The sequence below is a fragment of the Aulonocara stuartgranti genome (genome assembly GCF_965226115.1).
Source record: "Aulonocara stuartgranti genome assembly, chromosome: 14".
Lineage (NCBI taxonomy): Eukaryota > Metazoa > Chordata > Actinopteri > Cichliformes > Cichlidae > Aulonocara > Aulonocara stuartgranti.
The window spans coordinates 23,525,045-23,552,112 of record NC_138950.1 but is presented as its reverse complement, the minus strand read 5'-3'; the positions used below and the strand labels follow the sequence as shown (position 1 = coordinate 23,552,112).

At 38.3% G+C, this 27,068-nt stretch overlaps 2 protein-coding genes across 9 annotated transcripts in view; one reads left to right on the top strand and one right to left on the bottom strand.

The window, feature by feature from the left end:
• Nucleotides 1-129: 129 nt before the first annotated feature.
• On the bottom strand, nt 130-15,396 carry LOC309687965 (beta-galactosidase-1-like protein 2). Of its 5 annotated transcripts, none has more exons than XM_082503332.1 (21): nt 15,322-15,396; nt 6,876-6,935; nt 6,472-6,535; nt 5,986-6,171; nt 5,735-5,803; nt 5,526-5,621; nt 5,324-5,432; nt 5,149-5,241; nt 4,975-5,056; nt 4,774-4,838; nt 4,504-4,588; nt 4,153-4,290; nt 3,449-3,529; nt 3,236-3,342; nt 2,617-2,763; nt 2,458-2,529; nt 2,075-2,153; nt 1,471-1,558; nt 1,170-1,284; nt 916-1,032; nt 130-816 (listed from the first exon to the last, which is right to left on the bottom strand). In XM_082503332.1, exons 4-21 carry the CDS (start codon nt 6,147-6,149, stop codon nt 706-708), a joined length of 1,818 nt encoding a protein of 605 aa, XP_082359458.1. In that variant the 5' UTR covers nt 6,150-6,171; nt 6,472-6,535; nt 6,876-6,935; nt 15,322-15,396; the 3' UTR covers nt 130-705. The 5 variants fall into 5 exon arrangements, with proteins under 5 accessions (XP_082359458.1, XP_082359457.1, XP_082359456.1 ...); XM_082503331.1 differs by having other exon boundaries at nt 6,472-6,519; XM_082503330.1 differs by lacking the exon at nt 15,322-15,396 and adding an exon at nt 7,118-7,207.
• The window catches only part of LOC309687964 (beta-galactosidase-1-like protein 2), a 29,864-nt gene continuing 9,942 nt past the window's right edge, over nt 7,147-27,068 (top strand). For 2 of the 4 annotated variants that reach the window (XM_082503324.1, XM_082503326.1), the window contains exons 1-10: nt 15,511-16,063; nt 18,431-18,616; nt 18,757-18,825; nt 19,163-19,258; nt 21,146-21,254; nt 21,808-21,900; nt 22,047-22,128; nt 23,878-23,942; nt 24,171-24,255; nt 26,631-26,774. In XM_082503324.1, coding sequence (XP_082359450.1) covers nt 15,963-16,063; nt 18,431-18,616; nt 18,757-18,825; nt 19,163-19,258; nt 21,146-21,254; nt 21,808-21,900; nt 22,047-22,128; nt 23,878-23,942; nt 24,171-24,255; nt 26,631-26,774 — 1,030 coding nt within the window. In that variant the 5' untranslated portion in view covers nt 15,511-15,962. Of the gene's footprint in view, nt 7,249-8,234; nt 8,365-10,231; nt 11,302-15,510; nt 16,064-18,430; nt 18,617-18,756; nt 18,826-19,162; nt 19,259-21,145; nt 21,255-21,807; nt 21,901-22,046; nt 22,129-23,877; nt 23,943-24,170; nt 24,256-26,630; nt 26,775-27,068 lie in introns of those variants that run through there. The other 2 variants (XM_082503325.1, XM_082503327.1) reach the window with 2 other exon arrangements.

Here is a 27,068-nt window from a genome sequence, read left to right as displayed (position 1 = left end):
AAGCCAAGGACGGTCTCTAGTTTAGGTGTGTCAAACGTGAGACATAGACCTTCCCATTGCAGTAACAGATAAATAAACAAATGACAGAAAAAAAATCTTGTTTTTCTTTTTTTTTTTTATTCTCTGCTATAGAATTCAATTTTTACAACGGGTTCACAGTGAAAAGGCAAAAAAGTATAATTTTAGCCATTTAATTATTTGTGTTGACAGATTTCTTTCATCGGCTATAATGTATCATGTCGAAAAGCTGAGACATACTGTTGAAATTGCACTTCTCGGGGATTTTAAATGTGTAGTTAAACTTCTATAAAACGACCGAAAGGGGATTTTCACTGATCCAGCCCATTTAAGATCCAAGTGTGCTGCATGAGCCACAACATGAAATGAGTTTGACACTCCTGCTCTGGTCAAATCAGGGACTTTACACAGTCAAAGGTTCAAGATGTGTAAAATGGGTTCAAACTGCATTATTTGTAGTGAGAGCAAGATGCATGTTAAATAATAAGTCGAGTGAAATCAGCAGATTGCATAGTAAAGGAAACAAAACAAAATGCAAGATTTTATAATTTGAATGAAAATATTTACAATAGATTTTATAGGCTAGACAGTATTAACATAATGAATCTATCAGTCTTTTAATGAAAGAGCATGGTTGTCTTTGTCTGTGTGTATGTGTTAAAGTTAGTTTGTTGTTTTACAGCATGTTCACAGCAGTGTGCAGAAAGGAAGTTTGTACACATCGATAACCTTTCCATAATCAGGATTTTCAGCAAACAGTAGTTTATCATGCACCCGTTGTTCCTCAAAGACAATAATCTGAAAGAGAGTAGAAAAATAAACATAAATTAACTAAGGTTCTTTAATTACAAGTTACACTTATAATTCATGTTCCATCTTTTGATATTACACAGGTACCTCATTCTCTCCACTTCTAAGCCAAGGTGCTGGGAGATAAAGGAAATGCTGGGGGCCAATAAACCAATAACGTCCAAGGTTCTGCCCATTGACAAATATAATGCCTTTACCCCAACTCTGTGGATAAATACACTATCAACAAACAGAAACTAGCCAGCCAGCCAATACAGCATGTATTGGGTTTTTTTAAAGAAAAAACCCTCTAGCTTACTTGCTGGTTAGTTAATGCTTTCCACACAAACTGTTATACTCACACGAAGGCTGACAAAGGTGTCTTTGGGAGGGCCATCGACACAGAGCCTGGCCTGGAAAAACCCGGGGATACAATGTGACTTGAAGTCAGTTTTCCATTGGCCTGAATTTGTTAATCTAAAACAAGAGCCACAAAACACATACTGTTATCAAAGTGCACATTGAATCTATACAAGGAGACTCGAGCAATTTTTGATTGAATCTTCCCTTTAACATAGACAATGAAAAGGTACACTTAGAAACCTGCCATTCTAAACACTGTACGATTTTGGCAAGAAAGACGTTTTAATCCAGATAACAGACCTTTTTATAAAGCTGGGCTTCATATCAAAGCAGGAGATGGAAAATCCTCTCAGTGGAGTGTTGTTCAACACAATGTCTCCCACAATACCTGTAATTTGAATTATAAACTGAATATTCCTTACAGTTATGTCGTTTATACGTTACTTTAAATGACTTATATATATATATACACATGTAAAAAATAACTAGTCTTGATTGCAACTGATAGGTTTAATAGTGCATGCAGGAAAAAAAACGTGTGTCCTTCCAACCTCATTAGGAAATGAATACTTTTATTTTACTAGCACTATCCACAAATGTGGATGTCTAACCAGATACTTACTCTGGATTTTATTTACTTTTTCTTCATACAAAACAAAGGCAAAAAAAATAAATAAAAATAAAGCAGTAAGCATAGAACATCTTTTAAGACTTAAGCTTAAAAAATATGTGCCCTGGCCTGAAAGTCCATGCAGCTATGCAATCTGACAGCAGAAGTATTATTATCAGTATGAAAATTTGCTGAATTTAAATTGTAAAACTTTCTGAATGACATTTTGTCAAAAGACTGAAGCAGTCACTTTGATATAGCTATGTAAAAAACACACAGCAACATGTGGAATACCTTTGCGCTGTTCATCCAGAGCTTTCCCATAATTCACTCTTCCACAGTTCTCCACAAGGAAGCTTAATGTCCTCTCCCCCTTTGATATACAAAAAATTAGTGCTTTAAATGTTGAGTATAAATAAAAGATGACTATGTACAATTTTCTTTGAGTCTATGAATATTCCAAGTCCTAACACACACGTCTATGGACTGTGGGAGTAAATCATAGTGTGCAAAGAGAGTTTACGGCCCAATTAACTAATGGCACTATTGTGTTTTGTAACTTCACTCCAAAGACAAATTTGGGGGTAAAATGGGATGATTAAGCATATTAACCCTAATCCTTAATTTAAGTATCACTTTGTAAAGTTCAGAGTAGATACAGAAAAAATGATCAGCACCTTTCCATCAGGGAGTGCAACCTCATGAGTCTTATAGTCCAAACAACCAACACACTCCCTGTTCACAAAAACCTGGAAAAGATTGAAAAGTCACACAGGCAGTGTATAATTATGCTGTATTTTGGATCTGTGGTTACTTTATCACTGGTATGCTCTTACCACTGCTCTGTCTCTAATGTTGTTCCTGGAGTTTAGGGCGCCTCCACCAGTGATAGTGGTTTCATACAGTGTATAACCATATGACTGACCATTGTTATTGTTCACAGGGAGATTCTCCATGTTCACTGGCTTGTCTGACTTGTGCGGCTGGAGAAATGGGAGGTAAAATCAAGTAAATGGTAAAACATTAAGAAAAATTTAAGAATTTGAAACATAATGCAATTTGATCAGATCTCTTGCTGCATCACAACACATGGGGAAAAAACAGGAGTAGTGTTGTGGCTTGAAAATTACAGTTTCTTAATGTAAGCTTTCACAAGTGCTCATGAAAGACTACCTGAATCACATTCAGAAAGGGGAAGAAACATAGCTAAAGGAGAAGTAAGGTCAAACCTAACTGCAAGTTGTGAGACATCTGTCTTAAGCATATAAGCAGCAAGTTGCCAGATTGCTGCACAAAGACACACATGCTGATAACAGCAGCGTCATGTCTGTTTGATACTCATTGTACCATGTTTGCTCTCCTTCCACCAGGGACCCCATATTTATCTGCTCTGATCTAGTTTTGTCAGTTATACTATCAACTCTACCAGATGGGCGCTTGCCATCTGCAGCTCACCTTGTCGCTGAATTGCAAGATGTCCCACAGTGACAGGTGTTGCTGGATAAAAGCAGGGCTGTAAGCTTTCCTTTCCGGAGAAGAGGGCACTCCAGGAAGAGGCTCAGCTGTGAGTTCGCAAAAACATTCAGTCATGCCTGAGATAGACATTTTAGTAGATTTACATTGTTTTTCATAAATTAAAATAAATATGGATCCTTAAGAAGAACTTACAGTGGTACTGGCTGAATAAATTCCTCAGGTGGTGATATTTTGGAGTGCAGTCCCCAGCTTCAGATAGGGGAGCATCATAATCTGCCAAGAAACCATTGAGACCGCTGACTTTTTAAAATGAAAAGATATTAAACATTTAAACGAGCAAAATTTTGGTTTTATTTTTGGAGAGCCGTTATGTTGTCTGTGTTTTCTGCATTGATTTAAACCACAGCTAACAAGCTGTATTATAGTACATAAACCATGCCCCTTCCACGTTAACAGATTTAACAGGGGTCAAATTAAAACAAAAAAGTCCACTTCAGATAAATTTCTCCCAAAGTTATTTTGCTCTGTTTGAAGTAGTTCTTATTTACAATCAAGAAGTAAAAGTTTTCTTGTAAGAGTGCTTGCATTTATGCAGCACTTTTCAAAACAAAGCGAGAATAATATGCAGTAATATTAAAGAATACCAGGGGCAAAAAATAGGAAAAGTAAAAAGTGAAAAATAAATACAATATAAATGAAGGGACCAGGTCGTGTAGGGCTTTAAAAATCAGCAATAAAAATCTTAAACTCAATTCTAAAACTAACAGGTAGCCAGTGAATGGCTGCAAGGACTGTTGTAATGTGTCACTGCTGGAAAAGATATCCCTCAAACATGTAAAACACTTCTTTGTGCTTTGATCTCTGGGCTCTGGGGTCTAAGGTTAATCCCACCCTACCGTAACTGGTGACCTGAGATTTGTAGGCGCCAAAGTCCATTGCGCCGTTCATGAAGCCAAAGCTGGTTCCGCCATGAAACATGTACAGATTAATGGAAACGCCTCGATCCAAGATCTCGGACACCACAGCCAGCATGTCTGTCATAAAGGGCAGCACAGATTTTCCACTGTAGCAGTGTGTGACGACATAACACACAAAGACCAACAAGCAGCAATATATGGAGTTTTAAAGTGCATATTTACAATCTGCCTAAACATTTCAAATAAATAAACACTTGTCACTTTGAATCTTGTCATAAAATGAACATATGCTTGGAAAAATTGTGTGACTTAAAAAAAACATTTGCAAACCCTCGGCGTGGAACACGTGATGATGTTCTCCCCAGACATCAAACCATCCAGACCAGTACTCCATTACCATTAGAGGTTTCTGGGGCTACACAACAGAACACGTGTATTAAGTAGGCTCTATCTTGCTCCTCACTGTCACAGGCTGAATAAAACATTACCATCAATTCATAATAAAAATCCCCAAAGTATTTCTCAGTTGACTTAAATGTCTTTCAGATTGAAATGTCAACCTGTCATGACAATCGCAGATCATCGTTGACCATCACTTACCTGTATGTCAGCCAAATGTTGGATGGCTCCAAATGAGAGTCTCTGAAGGTTTATTGTTTTTAGAGCTGAAATAAGCAAGATGTCACATTCTCAAACACGATCCAATAACAAGGACAAAACCATAAAGTAAAAAGCGAACAAAGGACACAGACAACGATTGTTTGTATCTTTCTTTAGCTCAAGGTTTATCAGTGTTATTACCTCCTTCCACCCCTCCACATCTTAAGCCTTCCCAGTTGTCTGAAGTCATCAGAAGCTCTTTGATCCCTCTGGACTGGAGACACTACAGCAAAAAAGACAACGAAGGGTGCAGGAATCCATCATGCTGCAATGTCACAAACCATTTTAATGATTAAAATTGGCAATAATACACACATTCTTTATAAATGGCATATATTTGTCATCTTTTGCAAATGAGCCGTATTCATTCTCAACCTGGACTGCAATGATCGGGCCGCCTCCTTCAAACTAAAAAACAAAACCAAACAGAGAAAACTCTAGTTATTCTTTTGGCTTAAAATGTAGTGAGAAAACAGCCACCTGGACTTACCATCAGAGGCTTGATAACTGAGATGAGCTTGTCAAAGTACAAGTTGACAGCATTTACGAATCCAGGATAAGTTGTCCTCAACTGCATCTCTTCATCTTGTAGCAACCAGCTAGAGAAAAAAAAGAGGAACAAGAGAGAAGACACGGTGTGGTATACTGCGTATTTATGGAACAGCTTCAAATTGATGGGAAGATGATACTACCTAGGCAACCCGCCCAAGTCCCATTCAGCGCAGATGTAAGGTCCAGGACGCAGTATAACCCAGAGACCCAGCTGTGCTGCCAAACTGACATAGGCCCTGAGACAGGCACAGATGCTTCATGCTCTTTTCAGAAATAAATACTTTGTATGTCTTAAAAAAAAAAAAAAAAGTAGTCCTACAAACGTAACACATTTAGGTGGGAAACTTACTTAAGGTCCAGCTGATCCTGAAAATTAAATGTTCCCCTCTCAGGCTCATGGAGGTTCCATGGCACATATCTGAAAAATAAAGCAGCAAAGAATATATTCTTTGTATCATCAGCAATAGTACAGTGTATAAGGAGGAGAAATGTTCAACAGGCCTTCCACATAGACCCTAAACTGGTTTCTATTTGGCTTACTTCACCAAAAGAACAGATACTTGTGATTTAAGGCGTACAGAATGTGCACTGGGAACGTACGTTGTGAGTGTATTGAGACCACAGGCCTTCATCTTCAGCAGCCTGTCCTCCCAGTAGGCTCTGGGGACACGGAAGTAATGGACAGAGCCTCCCAGGATGCGGAAAGGCTCTCCTTCTAGAGTAAACTGAGACGAGTTGGCCTTCAGTCCCTCTAAACGACTCATTCTTCTCACATCAAGGTGATGTCTGAGGGGGAAAAAAATCACTAACATATAATCTAACAGAAAAAAGTTCATTTTTTTAAAGCAGGTATTGCATGCTGGATTATGGTGTTTTTAAGCTGTGTCAAAGCATTTGAAACATTTTAGCATGACATTACAGTAACAAATGATGCATTTAAAACATTGTAGTACCTGCAGACTGCACAAATAACGCATACATTTTAGGTAGAGTAAATGGAAAACCTTACCAAGACTTAACATGAAAGTTGAAACTGCCAGCTACATCAAAAACACTGTCAGTGCTGTGGCTTGAAGCTGAGCTTACCAGAGCGCATTCGTGGAAGGGGTGGATGGTGCTGGGAGGCCTCAAACACTGTGGATAAGGGAAACTATTGTTGTTTTAGAACAAAAATATAATAGTTCTCTCTCTCTCACTCTCTCTCTACCCCTTAGTCTTTGTCAGTGAAGCACTGCCTTACAGAAAACAGAAATCACACTGTACACAGTAATGTTGGTCTCTTCATATTTCTTTGCTCAGTTTTTACATGTTTTGTTTTTCTCGGTTTAGAGGGCAAACGGAACAACGTCACATTAACAAAGTGTACTTGGTAGGAAATGCTAAAGGTTCAACTTTATTGAACAACTAATTGTTCAATCAGTTCAACTGTTCAGTGTAATTGCGGTTACAAACATAACTTAAAGTATGACCAGCGAAGGCAGGTGGAGTACCTTTGTTGAGACTTCTGGTTCATCCACGGTGCTTGTAACAAGAAAAGAACAAGAAGCTCCCTGTGAATGAAAATTTGCATTATGAGGTTAGGGGCTGTTCACAATTATTTACCTTTTTATAAGCGCACAAACAGGAACATAGGAGTAGGAGTTTAATGGCTGATTGACATATTCTGAAGTATTTTCTAGGCATTTGATTACACCCGCCAGCACCATCACACATTCTTAAAGAGTGGAAGTACCTCTCTAACCATATGGACAGGAGAAGTGGTTTTGTGTGCTTCTGCAAGGGCAGCTATGGCGAGGCCACATCCCAGTGCACACAAGGTGGAATCAGGCCATTCAAACTGTGAAAGAGACCAAAGGGTGACAGGTGGCTGTTCCCTCAACCCTGAGCACACAGGCCATTGCAAGACACCAGCTAGAAAGACTCTTGGATCTTTAGCAGCCCTGAAAGTGGCACCTGAAAAACTGTAACGCTAACAGCTGGGCTTACTGCTGGTGTGTATATCCTAAAAAGCAAAATTATGTTTTGTTTTGTTATTCTAATGTAAAGTAATTTTATAGCATTGTGTCAATCAATAAAGTTAGCTGCTGTTGTAATTTCTATAGCTTCAAATGTATCTTCACCAAACAAAGCAATAATGAAAAAAATGTAAAAATTCGGGAACATTCCCTTTCCCCCTTATTTGCCTGTTTTATCAGGTTTACACATATTTATTACACCTCATTAAATAGCATTCTGGATTGATTGCTTTCCTGCCAATAACATGGATTTTTATTTATTTATTCATTAAAATAACACACAAGACAAAGTCAGCCACTAAAAAGACAAGGGTCTGTCTGTAGATCCCATTTTAAAAAAATCTGTCATTCAATAAATTATTTACAAGAATTTAGAGTGCTCTCCGTTTTCAATGAGCAGGTGAACTTTTTGGTGGTCCCTAAGTATCTACCGTAGTTGTCGCGTTTCATTGTAGTGATGGGATTTCCGGATCTTTTTAGAGAACCGGCTCCTTCGGCTCACTAAAAAGAGTCGGTTCTTTTGGCTCCCAACTGGATCTTCAGGTTGTTTTGTTGCTTTAATTAACTAATTATGGACAACAATATAAAATTATGCACAAAAGGAATTAGTAATGTAAAAAAACGTGGTTTTCTTTATATATATGTTTATATATAAATTAGAGATGGACCGATCCGATATTACGTATCGGTATCGGTCCGATACTGACCTAAATTACTGGATCGGATATCGGAGAAAAATAAAAAATGTAATCCGATCCATTAAATATCACGAAAGCACCTCACAAAACTTGCAACACGCCGTAACTCACCTCAGAAGTTAGCACGTCAGAGCAGTATGCATCACGTGATAGAGCGGCTGTGGCATGCGGGACCTGTCGGTGGTCTGGATAGCATTTGGAGCTTCGCTAGCAACCTGGCATTTCATCTCCGACAAAGTTATCCCCGAGAGAAGTAAAGCAAGTGTGTAAGTCCATCTCTGAATGTTTGTAAAGCATTCCCACGTTAAGCTTAACGAGCGACTGCCTCTGGCTCTCCGGCTGCTACTTCAATCGTGAAACTGCTTAAATGATCAGCTGATCGGCTTTTCTGTCGTGAGTCCGTCTCTCTTGTTTGTTTTTGGCCCACTTTGCACCAGAAAGAGGAAACCAGCGGCTGAACAACAGCAGCACGTTTAAGCTTGATAAGCTGTTGTTAGAATTTATTTAATATTACTTTCTACACCAGGATCGTTTTCTACGTAGCTGACGCTGGTAACTGTGCAGGGGCGGATCTAGCAAAGTTTAGCCAGGGGGGCCGATAGGGCATTAACTGGGAAAAGGGGGCACAAAGACATACTTTTCTTTCTTATTCTCATTTAAAATGTCTAGCTTTTAATAAATAATTATCTGACACCCAAAGTTTTAATTTGATGTAAAACGAATAGAAGTCAATTACTGTATATAGTGACTATTAAGTCTAATATATATACCCTAGTAAGCTATAGTACTTTTTCCTTTGGGAAGGTACCATCTGTGCAGTCTGCAATTTTGTTGAAGAAAGATGTTGAATCTATTTAATATTTCTGTGCATTTTTTTTCACACTGCATCAAATTAAGGTTGATTACGTCGATTAAGCATCATGAGGTGGCGCTTGAGGGGTGGTTCCCTATTTTTATTTATTTATTTTTGTTGTTGCTGGGAGTTGGAACCCTATTAGTTAGGTTGCTTAATATTTACGCTAAGTACTCTTTAAAATACCAGAATAGGGAGAATGGTGTAGGTCTAAGTTTATTAGATTGATCAGTATTGCTGAACTATGAAATATTTTTTTTGTATACAGGTATAACAGAATAGCTTTAGTGTAGTTGTTGTTTTAAACTTGAGTATGAACTTGCAGACTTGCAAAATGCAGCAAGGTATTTTAAAAAACAGTTTTGTTGATTAAAAAACACTATATCGGATTCATATCGGTATCGGCAGATATCCAAATTTATGATATCGGTATCGGTATCGGACATAAAAAAGTGGTATCGTGCCATCTCTAATATAAATATTTCTGAGGGCCCCTAGAGACAAAACTCGTACAAACTCCAAAACACATTTCTAGCGTTAACTGAACTTCCAAAACAGAGCTACCTAGATCACTTAAATTACACAATCGAATGCATATGTCTTTTGTTTTTGTATTATCACACAAACAATCATATATATATATGATTGTTTTGTGTGATTATATATTAACTGATCAAGCACACACATCCATACATATGCAATAATACTAAGTGCAATAATCCTTTCTGTCATCGTTGTATTTTTACTCAGTTGTATATAGTATTTGTATTTGTATTCTATTTTTATCTTATTGTATATTTATTTTATTGTATTCTACTGTATATAGTATTTTATTCTATTCTGTACAGTTGTGTACTGTATTTATTCTTATTGTATTCTAATTTTTGCCTCATAACTTTTGCACTGTCCACTTCCTGCTGTGACAAAACAAATTTCCCACGTGTGGGACTAATAAAGGTTATCTTATCTTATCTTATCTTATCTTATCTTATATATATATAAACACCCAGCACGCCCCTGCGGGCGGTTTATCCTTCAAGCTCGGGTCCTCTACCAGAGGCCTGGGGGCTTGAGGGTCCTGTGCAGTATCTTAGCTGTTCCCAGGACTGCGCTCTTCTGGACAGAGATCTCTGATGTTATTCCCTCCGATGTTATATATATATGTATATATGTATGTATGTGTGTATATATATATATATATATATATATATATATATATATATATATATATATATATATATATATATATATATATATATATGTATATGTAGCCGACGAGTAAAGAGATCGGTTGTTATCGGATTACGTCGTTGAAGAGAAATTGTTCAAGCCATGTTTCCGAAGTAACAAAGACGCGACGGATGGCCTGGATTTCAGCCATTCAAAGATCAAATATAACGTCCCAGAACACTCCAGCTCACAGGTTAGTCTGCTCCAAGCATTTACACGAAGGTCAGTGTTTTTTAGTAGTTAATACGTCATTTTCACAACATAATTAGTGATATAGGTTACAAGCAAGTCTGGCGCTGAACAGAAATTGTCGCGCTATGCTTCTTTATTTATTGTGCATAAATAGTGAATTGTCCTGACACAATATTGCGTTTCGCTTCTGTTATTATGGTACATTGACAAAAACATATACTTTTCTTCAAAGGATAAAACAGGTTTTTTGTATCACTAATTGCCCAGTACGATTACAGCATACAGTATTATTGTCACTGCTACATTTCTGTGATGCTACCAGAAATTATTTCCACTACTAATTAATTACCGTTGAGCTCAAAGGTCCTATTAATAAACGGTTAAGGAATGTGTATTTATGACGACAATTTGTGAGACTGGTAAACTTATGATACGTACGATGGTCTTTCATTCTACACGGTGCATTTCAAGGTCCTGTACCCATCCGTCGGTAAACTGTACCTGGGCTTGTTGCAGTGACCTGAAGTTACTAAACTTCATGAGTGTATGCGCTCACTCCAAGAAGCGTATGATTATAAATATGCATATAAATATTAGGGGTGCAACGATATTCGTATCGATATTGAACCGTTCGATACAGTGCTTTCGGTTCGGTACGCATATGTATCGAACAATACAACATTTGTAATTTATTTTATCAACTTTCCTTCCGATGATGCTGTCTGTGTTGAGCGCTCAGTGAATCTGCGTTCGACTACTCCGCCTAGGCTGCACTGTCGAGCGCAGATCCACTGAGCGCTCAACACAGACAGCATAGTCAGAAGGAAGCGTGCAGGGCAAGCTAGCAAGACACATGGACCTCCCCCACCCTCATTCAGATCTGGCGTTTGGAATTATTTTGGTTTTCATGTGACGTATGACCCTGAAGGTAAGCGAGTCATGGACTAAAGTAAAACAGTATGTTGGATGTACCATGCAATGCTCAATTACATGGGTGGGAACTAGTGTGTTAGCGCAGTTAGCTCGTTAACGTGTTGGCCGTCTAGCCCCACACACGGGGCGATCGGCGGTAGCTCGTTAACGGAGATTTGCAGTGTTGTGGCGTTAAGGTCATTTCAACGAGATTAACCTGAAAGCACTAGTGGGAACACAACGAATATGACTGCTCATTTACTCCGACATCATCCTAGTGCAAAGACCAAAACAACAAGCATGCTACTAACTTTAGCCGAGTCATTTAGACAGCTGTTAGCACATGATTCTCCTTATGCTGCTGAGAATATAGCCCAGAAGAAGCGGATAGTATAGCTTTTATTTTGGAAAGAGCCATTTCTCTGTAATAAACTCTCTTTTCCAAAGATGAGTGATTCCTCAATCAGATACAGGGCTTGCAATATCGCTAGCCCGACGTCCCGGAGCTAGCGATTTTTTTCAGTCGGGCTACCAAAATCTATCTCTGCCCTGCCCGTCGGGCTATTGTAGGAAGGAAAAATATATGTCAATGCTTTTGCATTCTTTCAGAAATGTAGCTGGGTAATTATGTCATTGGCATCGGTGAGCCACTGTCAATATGTGACATATTGAAATCGCGTTTGAATTTGCGCTTGTTTTTTTGCTTTCACTTTGCAATCGTGCGAACTGTGTATAGAGAGCGACAGCACTGATCTGTGAGTGATGATAATTTGCGCACCAATTCCTCTGACATCGTCTTATTAATCGTTAGCTTACTATGCAAACATGACAAGTGAAATCTCCCGCAGCTTAAACATGTGAGAGGTTGATCGCGCAGAGAATCGCTGACCGTCATGTGAGTGTGTGTGTAAAAGCAGCAGTATATATATTTTAGTTCTGCTGAGCCAAATAAGACAGGTCAGGGTGAAGAAGTGACAGCCAAAGAAAAGCTTACCACAAAACGGAGAAGTTATGACAAATCAGACTATAAGGCAAAAAGAAAGTGCAGCTTTATGGTTTCATGGACAAAAGAATTTCTGTGGCTGCAATATGACGAGCTAAATAACCAGGGCTGCACATAAGTGGTCCGCAGGTGCGCATTCGCTGTCAAAATAAAAAACACGCACAAGGGTTAGGGTTAAATTTAAAAACTGTACTTTTGAGTTAAAATATATATTTATAATTTTAATAAATGACAAATTAAAAAGGCATGAACATTTTTTTTGTATCGAAAAAATATCGAACCGTGACACCAAAGTATCGAACCGAACCGAACCGTGAATTTTGTGTATCGTTGCACCCCTAATAAATATGCTACGATGAGATAGCTGACTTCATCTAACTAGCAAATGTTGTCCAGGCTACGTTGGTGATGCAGTTTTTTTTAATGTGTATGATATTTTTGTCATGCGATTTTAAAGCCGGTCCTACAACCGCATCCAAGAATAACATGCAGCTTATCTCAGAACTGTCGGTGAAAATTATTCTTGGAGCTAGGTTTAATTGAGCTGCATTTTAAAGAGGTGCAATTTCACAATTTGTGTATATTTTCTAAGTTCACTATTTTGTCATGTGTTGAGAAAAACACAGATTTTAAAATTACATGGTCTAATATTTACATTTAGCATATAACTGCAACATTATTTTTTCGTGTTTTTTTTTTTTTAAAGACTCGAAAGGACTTGAAATTCAAAGTTTCAGACTTGTGACTTGACTCGGACTTTTACACCAGTGACTTGAGACTCGACTCTGACTTGCCTGACATTACTTGAGACTTGACTTGAGACTTGAGGATAAAGACTTGAGACTTACTTGAGACTTGCAAAACAATGACTTGGTCTAGGGCTGCTCGATTATGGCAAAAATGATAATCACGATTATTTTCACTGAAATTGAGATCACGATTATTTGACGATGTTTATTTAACCCTTTAAGACCTACTATAGAACCAAGTCCACCAGAGCTTATATTATTTTTTTTACATGTTGTAGTGCCATTTGTGGGAGCATTTCAAGTTGCTATACATCAATACAACTGTTATAGCCCATATTTTAATAATATGTATGCATTAAGTGCATAGTAATTACATAAATTGCAAAAAAGTGCAATAAACTACAAAAAAAATTGAAAATCGCTTTTGTTTTGTTTACATATATTTCTACTTGGAGAAATTTAAGAGGTTTATCCCTCAAAACTTTAAATACAATAAAGTTGCAAAAAATAGTTTCCCACCACAGGAAATTTATTTTGAGTGTCTTCATAGTTTTATTTTGGAGATACAGCAATTTTTATATATTGCAGGAAAAACAAAAAACAATCCTATGCTGCAGATTTGCAAAGAAAACAGCATGTGCATCATTTCACTGTGGGAAGTGTTACGAACAGCTGATAGGAACGGCAAAGCGTGTTTCTGGAATATTATGTTTTTGTTCCTGCAAGCGCTTTTTATGCAATTTTTGCAAAGCTATATGTGGAACGAAACCGTGACCGAGGACAAGCTGATGGCATCAGATGTAAGTACAACTCCTCCGGTTTCATATGCAAAACAAATTATTGCGCTAGCTTACACGGTTCAGGTTCTACAGGGATTTAAAAATAGTTACGCAAAAGGGAGCGTGCTGCTCTGACCGGCTTTAAAGGGTTAACAATGACTTTAAAAAAATAATATAAAATAGTGTGCAACACCACTGAAGTTTGTTTTTTTTTAAACTCTCTTTTCAACCAACAGCAGTCACTCTCCAAATAACTTCTGCTTAGCTTTCCGAGCTTCCCTCGGGTCCTCTTAATCAGCGGTCTCCAACCTTTTTTGCGCCACGGACCGGTTTATGCCCGACAATATTTTCACGGACCGGCCTTTAAGGTGTCGCGGATAAATGAGGGAGGGGCTAATAATCGGCTCAGTCATTTTTAATGATCGTTGAAAGCCCAGATCGTAATCGTGATTAAAATTCAATTAATTGAGCAGCCCTAACTTGGTCCCACCTCTGGTGGTGGTAGACAAACAGAAGAAGACGGCCGTAGTGATCGATGTAGCGGTTCCGAATGACAGCAATATCAGGAAGAAGGAACACGAGAAGCTGGAGAAATACCAAGGGCTCAGAGAAGAGCTCGAGAGGATGTGGAGGGTGAAGGTAATGGTGGTCCCCGTGGTAATCGGAGCACTAGGTGCGGTGACTCCCAAGCTAGGCAAGTGGCTCCAGCAGATCCCGGGAATAACATCGGAGATCTCTGTCCAGAAGAGCGCAGTCCTGGGAACAGCTAAGATACTGTGCAGGACCCTCAAGCTCCCAGGCCTCTGGTAGAGGACCCGAGCTTGAAGGATAAAACCGCCCGCAGGGGCGTGCTGGGTGTTTTTTTTTTTTTATATATATTCAAATAATTAAAGAAAAATTAATTTACCTGTTGCTACCACACACCCAATCCGATTGTTAGTATTTGCTGGCTTGTGTAGCCACTAGGTAACAAAAGCTCAACACGGCCCCTAGCATCCTGGAGCACTTGTGTTGTGTTTTGGAGTTTTGTATGTGCTTTGTCTCTAGTGGCCACTTTAGACATACTTTTATTTATTCACTCCACATAAACTGTAATAAATAAATTATAAAATACAAAAAACAACTATTTACATTTCATACATTTAAACTTTTAAGTAGTTAAATTTTCAGCTTTTTCCTTTTAAACAAATTTAAAGTGAAACAACACAAAACACTGCAAACCACAACACAATAGAATATGGGGGGGGAGAACGCCCAGACCTTTAATTAAGGGAAAGGTTGTCACTGAGAAATATTAATGTCACACTCAACTGACTGCGTTTTATCTTCCCATTGCACTGATGGGTGGACATTTCTTAGGTGCCTGTGCATGTTGTTTTTGGAGCCGGCTCTATATTATATCCTTTTCTTGCAGACTCTACACTCTGCCTTTGTGTTGTCAATAAGACTGAAATGGTTCCAGACTTTGCTTCTTTTCTTGGTGTTACTCATTTTCTTTACTGTACCTTTCCAGTGTGACGGTGTTGTCTCTTGTTGTTGCTCCCGGCTGCCTTTTTTTCCCTCTCCCTCCTGCTCTTGTTGTGTGCTACTGCTGTTGCAAGTGTAACTACCACCCGCCCCCTCAGCTCAGGGGGGAGGGACGCAAACGCAAGGCTCTGTTTGCCGTCTCTGCTCAGTGCAAACACAAGGGTGACTTGCAGCGTGAAGCAAAAAAAGTGAAAGAGAGGGCAGGAGAAAGAAAAATAAAACCCCACGGCTCGCAACGTTCACTTCAAAGATCCGGCTCTAAGAGCCATTTCGTTCGCGACCGACCCATCACTATTTCATTGGACTTTTCGGACTCGGACGCTCGCTTCTCATGGGAATAAGAAGCTTTATTTTGTAGCGCGATCAGAAAAAATACTTGAATTACCCATAGCGAATTCATTAGTTTTTAATAATTAATTCCGGAAGTACGAATGCTGGCGGTATCATTCAATTCTTCACAGGTTTCACGAAACTACGTTAAGCTAGCAATATCCTTAGTTGAGAAGACTCGTCTGTCAGGCTCCATGCTGGAAGGAGACTCGGAAGACTAAATTGTGGAAATATGGCTTTTAAAAGGCGTTAACACAATAAGGTTCAGCGTGCTGTATTGTTGATACCAATGGAAAGCTCAGTGATTGGTCTTCGTCTATCCTTGAAGCAACGATATTTTCTTCTACTTTGCGTCGCTGCCGCGGGAATAATTATGTATCGCTTTACAAGGTAAGGCAAACACTGATACAGCGCTGTTTTTACCGGTCACTAACTTTTACTAAGAGTTATGTGCGTGAAGACATCTCGCACACTGATACGTGAAATGTTTACAGTTTGTGATTGTTAAGCTCCACGAATCGTGCTTGGAGCTACTGGTCCGTATTCAACTCAGCTACACAGCGACTGACCAGGGCACCTGTGAACGCGTATCTGGCTCACCTGTTAGACTCTACGTGTCTACGTAACAGCTACTTGTCTTTCACTGGCCCACTTTTCCCACACACATTTTATACTCAAGCCTAGTCCTGGAGAATTAAAAAAACAAAACAAAACGCTGGAGATTTACATTAAAATTATTATTCTTAGACTGTAGTATGTGAAAAAAAAACGGATAAGGTAAAACTTGTGTGATGTTATTCAGCTGAAATATATTCAGCTTTTTTCAGTAAGGTTGGGATGCTATGTAAAATGTAAATTAGGCATGTAACTGCTGCTTAGATAACCCTGCAACAGGCCAGTAGAAATAGTAGGTATGAAAAGTGACGATAAGAACATCACAGAGAGGCTAAGTTCACCACTCTCTGAAAGGTTATGAGAGAAAATAGTTTAATAGCTGAAGAATAGCATTTGTCCGTCTAGATTTCCAATACGAGCATGCGGGGATTTCATCATCTGAGCATCACTAAAAGATTAAACACAATAAGGAGAAATAGCTACATGTAAGAGGAAATGCAGATAACCAGTGCTGAATGGACGTGATCTCTGGGCATTCAGGCAACACTGCATAAAAAACTTAACTCAGAAACAGAGAAACACTGTTTATCATTGCATGTGCAAATGGAAGATAAACATGAACAAAAACACCTCCAGAAACCTTAAGATGTCCTCTGGGCCAGAGCTCAATTCAGATGGACTGAGGTGAAAACATGTGCTGACTGTTTAAATTCTTTTTAGATGACATAGACACTTTCCTCTGCAATAAAAAAGAAGAGGTACTGTCCAACTTGTTTGAAACCAGTTTAAAAACAAGCTTTCACAATCTTACACAAACCATAGGTAACCTGCACACTTGCAAAGGCACCGGTAACCAAGTGATAATCTGCCATTCAAATCAACATATTCGTTTGGGAAAGCCTCCACGAGGACAATGCCACATTTTGTCAAGTCAAGTCAAAGTTTATTTATGTAGCCTCTGCTTTTAAGCCTGGATCTAGAAATGTCCTAGAGCAGATGGTTCTAGACCTCAGTGCTCTGTTAGGGTTTTAAAAGTTATGTTAAGTAAAGGCATCAAACCACTGAGACGCTTAAAAACAAGTATAAAATTTTAAACTGGATCCTGAAAGGGACTGCACGCCCGTGTAAAGGACACCAGTACAGGTGTAATGTCATCACATTACATTTTGAACGACTTGAAGATGACGAAATAAGATTAGAGCCAACATATAAAGAGTTACAATAATCGAGACAAGAGGTAATAAACTGGTAAATTACACAATCAAAGTCAGGTGGCGCGAGGTAGGCCTTCACCTGATTGAACGAAGCATGTCTTAACAAAACAGCTAATTAGTTTATCAAATGTTAATGCACAGTCAAGAATCACACCAAGGTTCATTGCAACCAGATGACAGGAAGAGGCTAAGAGTCCAGTGGTGCTGTCTTACCCGTCTAATGCGTTTGGGTTGCCCAAGTAGAATCATTTCTGTTTTGCTTTTGTTCAAATGGAGGAATTTTGTATAATTTTGTATTTGACATTTTGGCCGTATTACAGCAGCATGATTCTGCGGGGAAATATCCACTAAACACATTAAAAATATAACGAATTTAAAAGTATAACAAATTAGCTCTGAAGCAGCTGAAGTTATATAGTAACCAAGACCTTCAAGACCTGCAAAAACTAAATGTTTGCAGACATTTACTAAATTACTAAAAGAAATTATGATGATGTAACACTGATGCAACCCTCCCCTCCTCCCACCCAAACATAGTACAATGTTGCCGTTGTACTATTTTTTAAATTAATATAGGTTTTAAATAGTGTAAAAACAAGGGTGACGCAGTAAAACATGAGAGAACTGGTTCGTGAATCTAGTAGTGATCAGAACTCAAAATCAAACTCAAGATAATCAGCCATAAGCATTTTATTGCAAGCTGACAAAAGACAATCTCAGTATTTCAATATAGTGCTTACACTAACCATTGACCCCTAAAGGTGTGGCTTTCCTTTTATGCTCACCACGATAAGATATACAAGCTACCTATTACCTCTGCGCTTCAGTAAGGGAGATTTCCGCGAACTTGCAACAGATTTTAAATATTAGCAGTTTTCCTTTTCTTGTTCAGCGAGTTCTTTCACAGTTTCAAAGTTTTGCCTCTTAGGAACCACCCTGAAACAAGAAGAATGAACCGTGTGGAGGGCCTGAGAGCCAACTCTTCTCAGTTCACTCTGGAGAGAAAACCTTTCCTCATCTTGGGAGGCTCCATTCATTACTTCCGTGTCCCAAGAGCTTACTGGGAGGACCGGCTGCTGAAGATGAAGGCCTGTGGCCTTAATACTCTGACTACGTAAGCTACTACAACTCAAGACTGTCTGAACACATAGCGGAAAATTCATTGCCCATACTTCTGTAAGGAGTTTGCGGCTGAAATAATGCACATAATAATGCACACGTATGCATTTAAAAAAGTTTAATTTCTTTTTTCAGATATGTTCCTTGGAACCTGCACGAGCCAGAGCGGGGGGTCTTCAAGTTTGAGGATCAGCTAGATTTAGAGTAAGGACTGAAGGCAGGGGAAGGCTTTCAGGGAATTCAGAAGATCGCCTGCAGATGGCACTGTTATATTGCTAAAGACTTGAGTTTGCCAGCCTTGAGTGATTTGAGGTTATAAGAAATGTTTTAAATCAATTAGTGAACTTTGTCTGTCAGTGATTGAGTTATTAATTATAATGTCATTGACCTGTTAAATCTGTTTTTTGTTTTCAAAGTACACGATGAAGGTTAAGAAAAATATTTTACAGTGAGAAAATATATTATTCATTTAAATACTTTATTGACTTTTATTCATAATAAATGGCCCCCACTGACAGCTCATTTTACATCCGTTCCTTAGAGCCTACCTACGTCTTGCAGCCAGCTTGGGCCTCTGGGTGATTCTGCGACCAGGGCCTTACATCTGTGCTGAGTGGGACTTAGGGGGACTACCCAGGTAAAGATTTTAGATATGCAATCAAGTGTTACTGTATATTTATACATAATTTGTAAGTGCCTTAAAGCATTAGTTACTCTGGAATCTGATGCGTAAAACAGCTAGTAGATTGCTAAGCAGTTTAACTTGATTACAGTGCTGTGCAAAATCATTTCTTTATATTTTGCCTCCAAGGAAGCAGACTTCCTCGTAATATTTAAAATGATCTTAAACAATATTTCTCCAGACTTTTAGAAGAGCGTTGAGAATTGTTTTAGATTGACATTCACTAATTTTCACTGCAGTTCTTGTACCTGACCATTTTCAGAGGAATGTTTTTTGTTTAGTTTTTCTGCTTGTTTAAATGATTCAGTTCAATGATTCAAGCGTAAAAATGCCCATAGCTCAATTGATGGACTAGTGTTGTGTTTACTCATAACAAAGAATTTACCAAAGAACCAATTTTAAATTGTATTTTTAGGCACTTTCACAGGCATGGAATAGTATTTCATTGTGAGTTGTTTTACAGGTGATTTCAAAGAACTATTAGCCTCATTAGAAATGGTCTCAGTGGAACAGATGCTGACAGGAAGCCATTCGTTAGGAAGGGAAATGTAGAGAAAAAACCGAGGCTAGCCTAATTGCGCAAGAACTGGACTGAAAATCAGTCGGCAAACAGGTCTGATGGATTGATGAATGCAAGTATGACATTTTTGGTTAAAATGTTATCAATATGTATGAAGGAGGTTGGGAGAGAGGTGCAACAGTGAGTGTCAGCAGTCATCTGCAAAACACAGTGGAGGCTCTGTCATGGTGTAAAGCTGCATTCTTCCAGTAGTAGTGTTGGAGATCTTGACACAAATGAATGAAATTATGCACGGAGAAAAGTACTGTCAGATTTTCATCCACTGTGTAACACCATCTGGACAGTATCTGGTTGCCTGCAGCTTCATTTGTTAGCATGAAAATGATCTCAAACACACTGTTGATCCAGTAAAAGCATAACTTGATGAACAAACACATAGTCGCTGTCAGTCATGGATTGGCCTTCCCTGTAGCCCAGACCTCAATATCTTAACAGAGAACAGAACAACATCTAGAACATCTAAATAAGTGTTTTGGATGTCCTTCAAGAAGCATGAAGAACTACTCCTGAAGACTTTCCTTTTATGTTTGTAGATGTTTAAATTAAATGCTGCAGCCATTTTTCATTTTCCCAACAAAACAAACTCTTGCACAGTACTTTATAACTTCTATTATCAAGTGGTTCCTTTGCAGAGGGCAAAATTTGTTTAGTAAATATAAGAACTGCCTCATTATTAAGTCATCTGAGTTTTTTTTAAGTGTGCAAGGACAAAAATTTCTTGATTTCTTCTGGAAATATTTTTTTTTTGTTTATTTTGTTTTGTTTTGTTTGTTTGTAAGACCCACCTTACAGGTTTGCACCTGCAGTACAACAGGGCCTCACATAGGCTTATTAAGAATAAACAGCAATATGCAGTACGCCATGTAAGTTTGCCACTGCTGTTACTCGAATGAAAGTCACTGAGGACTACCAGCAGACTTTTAGAGATATATTGGCGACAGCCATAATTAAATCTGACAGGCACATCTCCCTGAAAGATGAATTGATTTACTTCTGTAATCACGATAGATTCAGACAGATAATCAGATAATTGCTGGCAGGAATAAGGTAGTATTTTTAGAGCAGTATTTTCCTTTTGGGAATGTGAGGTTGAGGTAATTATTTGATAATTGTCAAATCTGAGCGAGAGGGACAGAAAAATGCACTAAAGCATGACTTCCTCTGCTTGACGGTAGCCATTCTTAGGTCAGCTTGGTGCAGCTGTCTTTAAAATCGTAAAGTGAAATCGCATCACAACACTTTGCGCTGTGATTTCTTTTCAGCTGGCTGCTAAGGGATCCCCAGATGAAACTGAGAACAACCTACTCTGGATTCACCGATGCAGCCAACTCCTTTTTTGATGAGGTCATAAAGAAAGTCGTCCCACATCAGGTAGTTTTCTATGAGTTTACTGAAAATGTAGAGGTCCTGACCTTTATAAGTGAAACATGCTTATTAATGTTCCAGTTGCGAGGGGGGCTGAGAAAAATGACTTACGCCAAAGTACTATGGTGTAAGAGAAATAACAAACAGATGTCACATACAAATTTAATAGATTTTCTTTTAAATTCAGTAAGCACACAGTTTAAAAAGCAATCATGACTCCAATGTGATACAACAATTGTAAGATGATGACACTTTTATAACCTCAATCGCTACATCAATATTTTCATTACAACGTCCTGAAATGCTGTGCAGGGCCCGGCTGCCATTAAGAACGTGGTAAACAGTTTTAGCAAGGCTTACAGTGGTTACCAGACACTCTTGAGTTGCTTATCTTGTGTTCACAGCCTTATTTTTTTTATCAGCTCCGTGCATCACTGAACACTAAAGCTTTCATATCTCAATTTTTTTTTTCCATTTTAACTATGCTGAGGATAGGAACGAGAAAGAACTTGTGTCAAGTCATACTGTATGTCCTAATATATGGCTAATTGCTGCACAGTACTCCAAGGGTGGCCCGATTATAGCAGTTCAAGTGGAGAATGAATATGGCTCCTATGCTACAGATGAAAATTACATGCCCTTCATCAAGGAGGTAAGGAGGTAGTTAATAAAGAACTATCAATAAATAGGTTTGCACTTATTTACTATATATATATATATATATATTCAAAAATATAATATATAATTTTGGTTTTGTTTAGTTTCCTCTATAATACCCCCACCCTCTGATCTTTACAGGCGCTATTGTCAAGGGGTATCACAGAGCTGCTGCTGACCTCAGACAACAAGGACGGGCTGAAGCTTGGAGGAGTGAAAGGAGGTATTGTCAGATTGGCTGGCAGACAAACAAGCTGCTGTATGCACAAATGGCCAATCAATCACACACACATTCTACAATATGTTGGCTGGCGTGTCTCATTTTTATGCACAACGGCAAAAACGTCTGAAATAAGTGCAGGCCAGTGTTGCACAACTACAATGCAGAACCAAATCTTAGTGTCATACCAGAAATGTTTTTGAATTCACATTAATTAGTAACCATTATGTACTGTTGGTTTTTACTGCAGTGCTAAAGCATTTTGATTGATACTTGGTATTACTGATATATTCCGGTGTGTAGTATTCATATAATTAGAAAGCAGCATCCACCAGGGTATGTTATATTGAACCTTCTTCTGAGAATCACTTAAAGTATTTAAATGTATTTCTAATAATTTTTCAAAAGTACTGTGCAAAAGTCTCAAGCTACCTCTCATTTCTTTCTATTTTGTTAGGAAAATGGGAAAAACAGTTTATTAAACTATGTGCAAGCATTAGTGGAAATACAAAATAAAGGCTAACACAGAGTTTCAGTTTGTGGCCACCTTCTTTTTTCAACACAGACACTCATAGACTCCTGTAAACAAGCTTTTTTGAAGTAGTCTTCAGGAATAATTCTCCAGATTTCTTGAAGGACATTCAAAGCTCTTCTTTGAATGTTGGCTGCCTTTTGTTCTGTTCTCTGTCAAGATGATCTCACACTGCTTCAATAATGTTGAGCTTGCGGCTTTTGGGAGGTTTGTCCATGACTGATAGGGTAATTGTTGTCGTGTAATATGGCAGAGCTCAGCCTTTTCTCCCTGTTTCTCATCCTTGCAAATGGTTTCTTGACAGTCACCCTTTCACTGAGACCATTTCTGATCACGTTTTGGTGAACAGTAGATTGATCCCCTGAGAGGTCAGCTGCATCTCGCAGGTTATGAGCTTTGAAGTGAGACGACTTTCTAAAGGATACTGTTAATCTGCTAAATGGACAGGTTCTTCTATAGCAGTTTTCTACTCTACTCAAGCACTCGGGGAACTTTATGCAACGTGCCTCTTTTACCTATTCATACAAACGTTTATTTCCCCCGCTACACCCAAGTGCTTTCTGTCTAACTTTCTATCCAGGAATACTTTGGCATGCAAACTGGAGCAGCCAGGGATCAAACCACTAACCTTCTAATTAATGGATGACGTGCTCTACCGCTGGAGCTACACTCGATTTAAGATTATCTACAGCTGCAGATAATTCACTTGTCCAGTTTCCTCAAAATTGTTTGCTGAGATATGACAAATTCTTGGCTGTTTGTTCTTTGGGAATCACATTGTTAGAGCAGAAATACTGTTTTATGCCTTTCAGACTGTTATCTTTGGCAGTTTTCATAGATTCAGCTAAATAAATTGGAACAAATTATGTGTTTCTACAACAGGCTGCTGGTAACAAATTGCCTAAAGATACAATTTAAAATGTTCTCTTTGCTAAGTATTCTGTTACATGTATACACATCTCCCTTGAGTTAGGTGCCTTTTTTATGCTTGAGTGATTCCAATTAGTGCTAAGTGCTAAGCTCAAGACTTTTGCGCAGTATTGTATGTTCACAGTCTTTTATCAGAACAATTTCCTGCCTTTCCTGTCTTTACCAACTAAAGGATCATTTAGTTTCATTCAGATACTACCAATTCATGGTTGAATGACTAATACCTCTCTGAAGAGTGGTTTAATATTGTGCCTTATTTAACGTAATATGTGTCTTTTTTTTGTTTGCAGCTCTGGAAACCATCAATTTTCAAAAACTGGACCCAGATGAAATCAAGTATCTGGAACAAATACAAGTAAGTCTTTCTTGCCACTAAATTAGTTAAATTCATGTTGATAGATTTTGGAGTTTTCTGATATAATCAGACTCATCACCACACTTAGTTAGCATTGCTCTCTGCAAGAATTAGACAATCCTGGTAAAACAAACTGAAACTGTTTTCTATGAAAGGGATTTGAAAGGTTCAAACTATCAGTTGCTTTACTGGTTGAGTAGTTACACTAAAACATGTTTTCTTTACTAGCCTCAGAAACCTAAAATGGTGATGGAGTACTGGTCTGGCTGGTTTGATCTCTGGGGCGGGCTCCACCATGTTTACACTGCTGAAGGTAAGACGTGCTTTATTTTTACAAATGTAAAAAACATGTTTTCTTTAATAGAAATTCAGGATCCATGATGAGCGTGTGGGGTTCGAATGAGCGTAAGTTAGGATTACTGCAGATGGATTCTTTGTTGTGGGTGAAACTTTTTTTTTTTTTTACAGACGGTCGATAGTGGTGGATAATTTGAGGCAAGAGCAAGACAGGTTTGGTGCTGCAAGCTACTACAAAATCAGTGAAAGTAAAACAGGCTGTCTTGAGAGTAAGACAGAGTCACAGTGCCGTAGGGTAAGAGAGGTTTAAGACAAACCTTTTAGCTGAGTATAAAACAGTGTCTATGCCAGAGGAAAGACTGTGTAAGGACAAACTCACTGCCATGGGAGCTGTGTGAGCCTTTCTTCAGGCTGAGTGTAAGACAGTGTCTAACGCCATGTTTCTTCAAAGAAGGCGCTGAGCCCACACAGTGCAGCTGGGGTATACAGCTTAGCATATGGTCATTTCTTACTTGTTTGATGGCTTTGTTAGAGATTTATATAGCTTTAATGCTTGGTTGATTGTAAGCCAAGTATCACAGACCAGAGGCTGTGTACCATGCTCTTAATTGCAGAATTGTTCAAAGATATGCTTCACTGATTTTTATTGAACTGAGGTGGAGGAGTTCCCATCTGTATTTCCTGCAGCCTCACAAAAGATAAACGGATACAAAAACACTGATACAGATCAAGTGTTGTGCACTACATTTCTGTTGGTGGGAAGACATCATCATGGGTTTCCCATAGTGTTGCTATACTGGTTTGTATTTTGTATGAGAAATAACGTGATGCATGTTTCATGCAATATCTGCCTGCTTAAGAGCAAAGGACATTTACTTATTTATTTAATTTTGATTTTATCTTTGTCTTTGCAATTAAAATCTCTTTTCAAATGAGACCTTGCCAAAAATGACAAAATTCCTGTGGAATCTTTTTTATATTTGCAATCTCTGACACTTTTATGTGAAATTATAGCAAACACAGGAAAAGTATAGAAATAGCAATTCACTTATTTAATTTAAATGTAACTTGTACATATTACAATGGTTTATTGTTGCACTTGAATAAAAAAAAATAGAAATAGATTAAATTGCAATGGAGCAAAAGTATATAGTGGCAGAAAAAGTAAATACTAATGGAGTTTTCCTATGTATTTTGGGATAAACAAGTTTGTGCAGTACAGTTTCATAAAGCAATGCAGTTTCTTATTTTCATCATTTCATATCTTATCTTTGTACTGTTTTAAATTAAATAATGGTTTATATTGGTTAAAAAATCATTACATTGTATTATTATTTATATTTTACCCAGGCCTGACTGATATATTAGCTATTTGCTGATATATATACACAAATGTACAGAAATATATATGTGTATACATGTATATATGTGTGTATATGTATATATGTGTATGTATGTTTAACAGGGTTGTATAAAACAGCAAATCTTCATGTCTTTTAATCTAAGAATTCTCTCTTTAACTCTACATTGTACCCCACATATCAGCTGTATAGCATATGCTGCTGTTGTGTGTGTTATTTATAGTCTAATGCACAGTCATGACGTAAATGATAGCACCTATTTCACAATTGTTGAGATTAATGGCAGTCAGACACTATGGCATCATCATCCTGAGTGCTCTTGGAAACATCTTATTTCTTGAAAAGATTGCAGTGCCTCAAGCCTCCTTTTTGCTCTTGTCATTCCTAGCAGCCATCCGCATCTTAACAAAAAAAAATGCTCTGAAAAGGAAAATGGGGAGAAAGAAAAACCCTCACCACGCAGAAACTGTCACAGCAATGAAATGAACACTGAAATATTCAGAGGGGGATTCATGTCCTTGACAGTTCAGTGCTCTGCAGACTGCAGCACACCCAGCAGTTGGTCACAGTGAGTTCTGCCACCATGAAACCAGCCGAGTCCAGCTCTACTGCTCGCCTAGCCCGATTGTTATTCAAAAAGGCTAACGCCTCTTGATTAGAATCATTAAACTCAGTCCAGTTACACTACTAAAATTCAATTTAAATTCTTAATTACCTTCTTAGCCACGTTCATTACAAAATATATTAAGCTTATTTGTGCAAGAAAATAGGCCATTTTTTGGGTGTGAGCATTGCCCCGTAATAAATTATAGTTTCCTGTAATAGGATTTGTGGTTTGTGTTTCAGTTAAAGTGACACTGAGGGCAATAGGGGTATTAAAACAGCCGCTCTAGCTCATTAAATTCGAGTCTGTGTGGATTTGTTTTCCCCCTTTTGTGACTTCAAGTCCTGTTTGTTATTCCCTGCTTCACTCATTGGTCATATGGGAAACTTTCAGCTAAATTAAACCTTATTTTGGTTTTCTCGACAGAAATGATACCTGTGGTGACCGAAATCCTTAAGCTGGACATGTCCATCAACCTTTACATGTTCCACGGGGGGACAAATTTTGGCTTCATGAGTGGGGCCTTTGCTGTTGGACTACCGGCACCTGAACCCATGGTAACAAGCTACGGTATGTGGAACGAATCAGTTTGTCTTTCATGAGCTTCTAAAGCACACTGGCCAGTATTTCCTGACATTTGAATAAACAAACCTCTCTGCTAGAGCTGGAAGGAAAATGAAGTTATACATGGCTGGCTGGTCAGGCTTTAACTTGCCCCTGCTGCAAGGATTCAACACAGGCACATATTCGTAATTAGTGACACTTATCAAAGCCCACGGATTTTGCACAACAATAGGCTAAAATTTGCATGCGTCATGTAGATAATAACTCATTGGAAACATAGTCTCATTCTGTCAGCTTGTT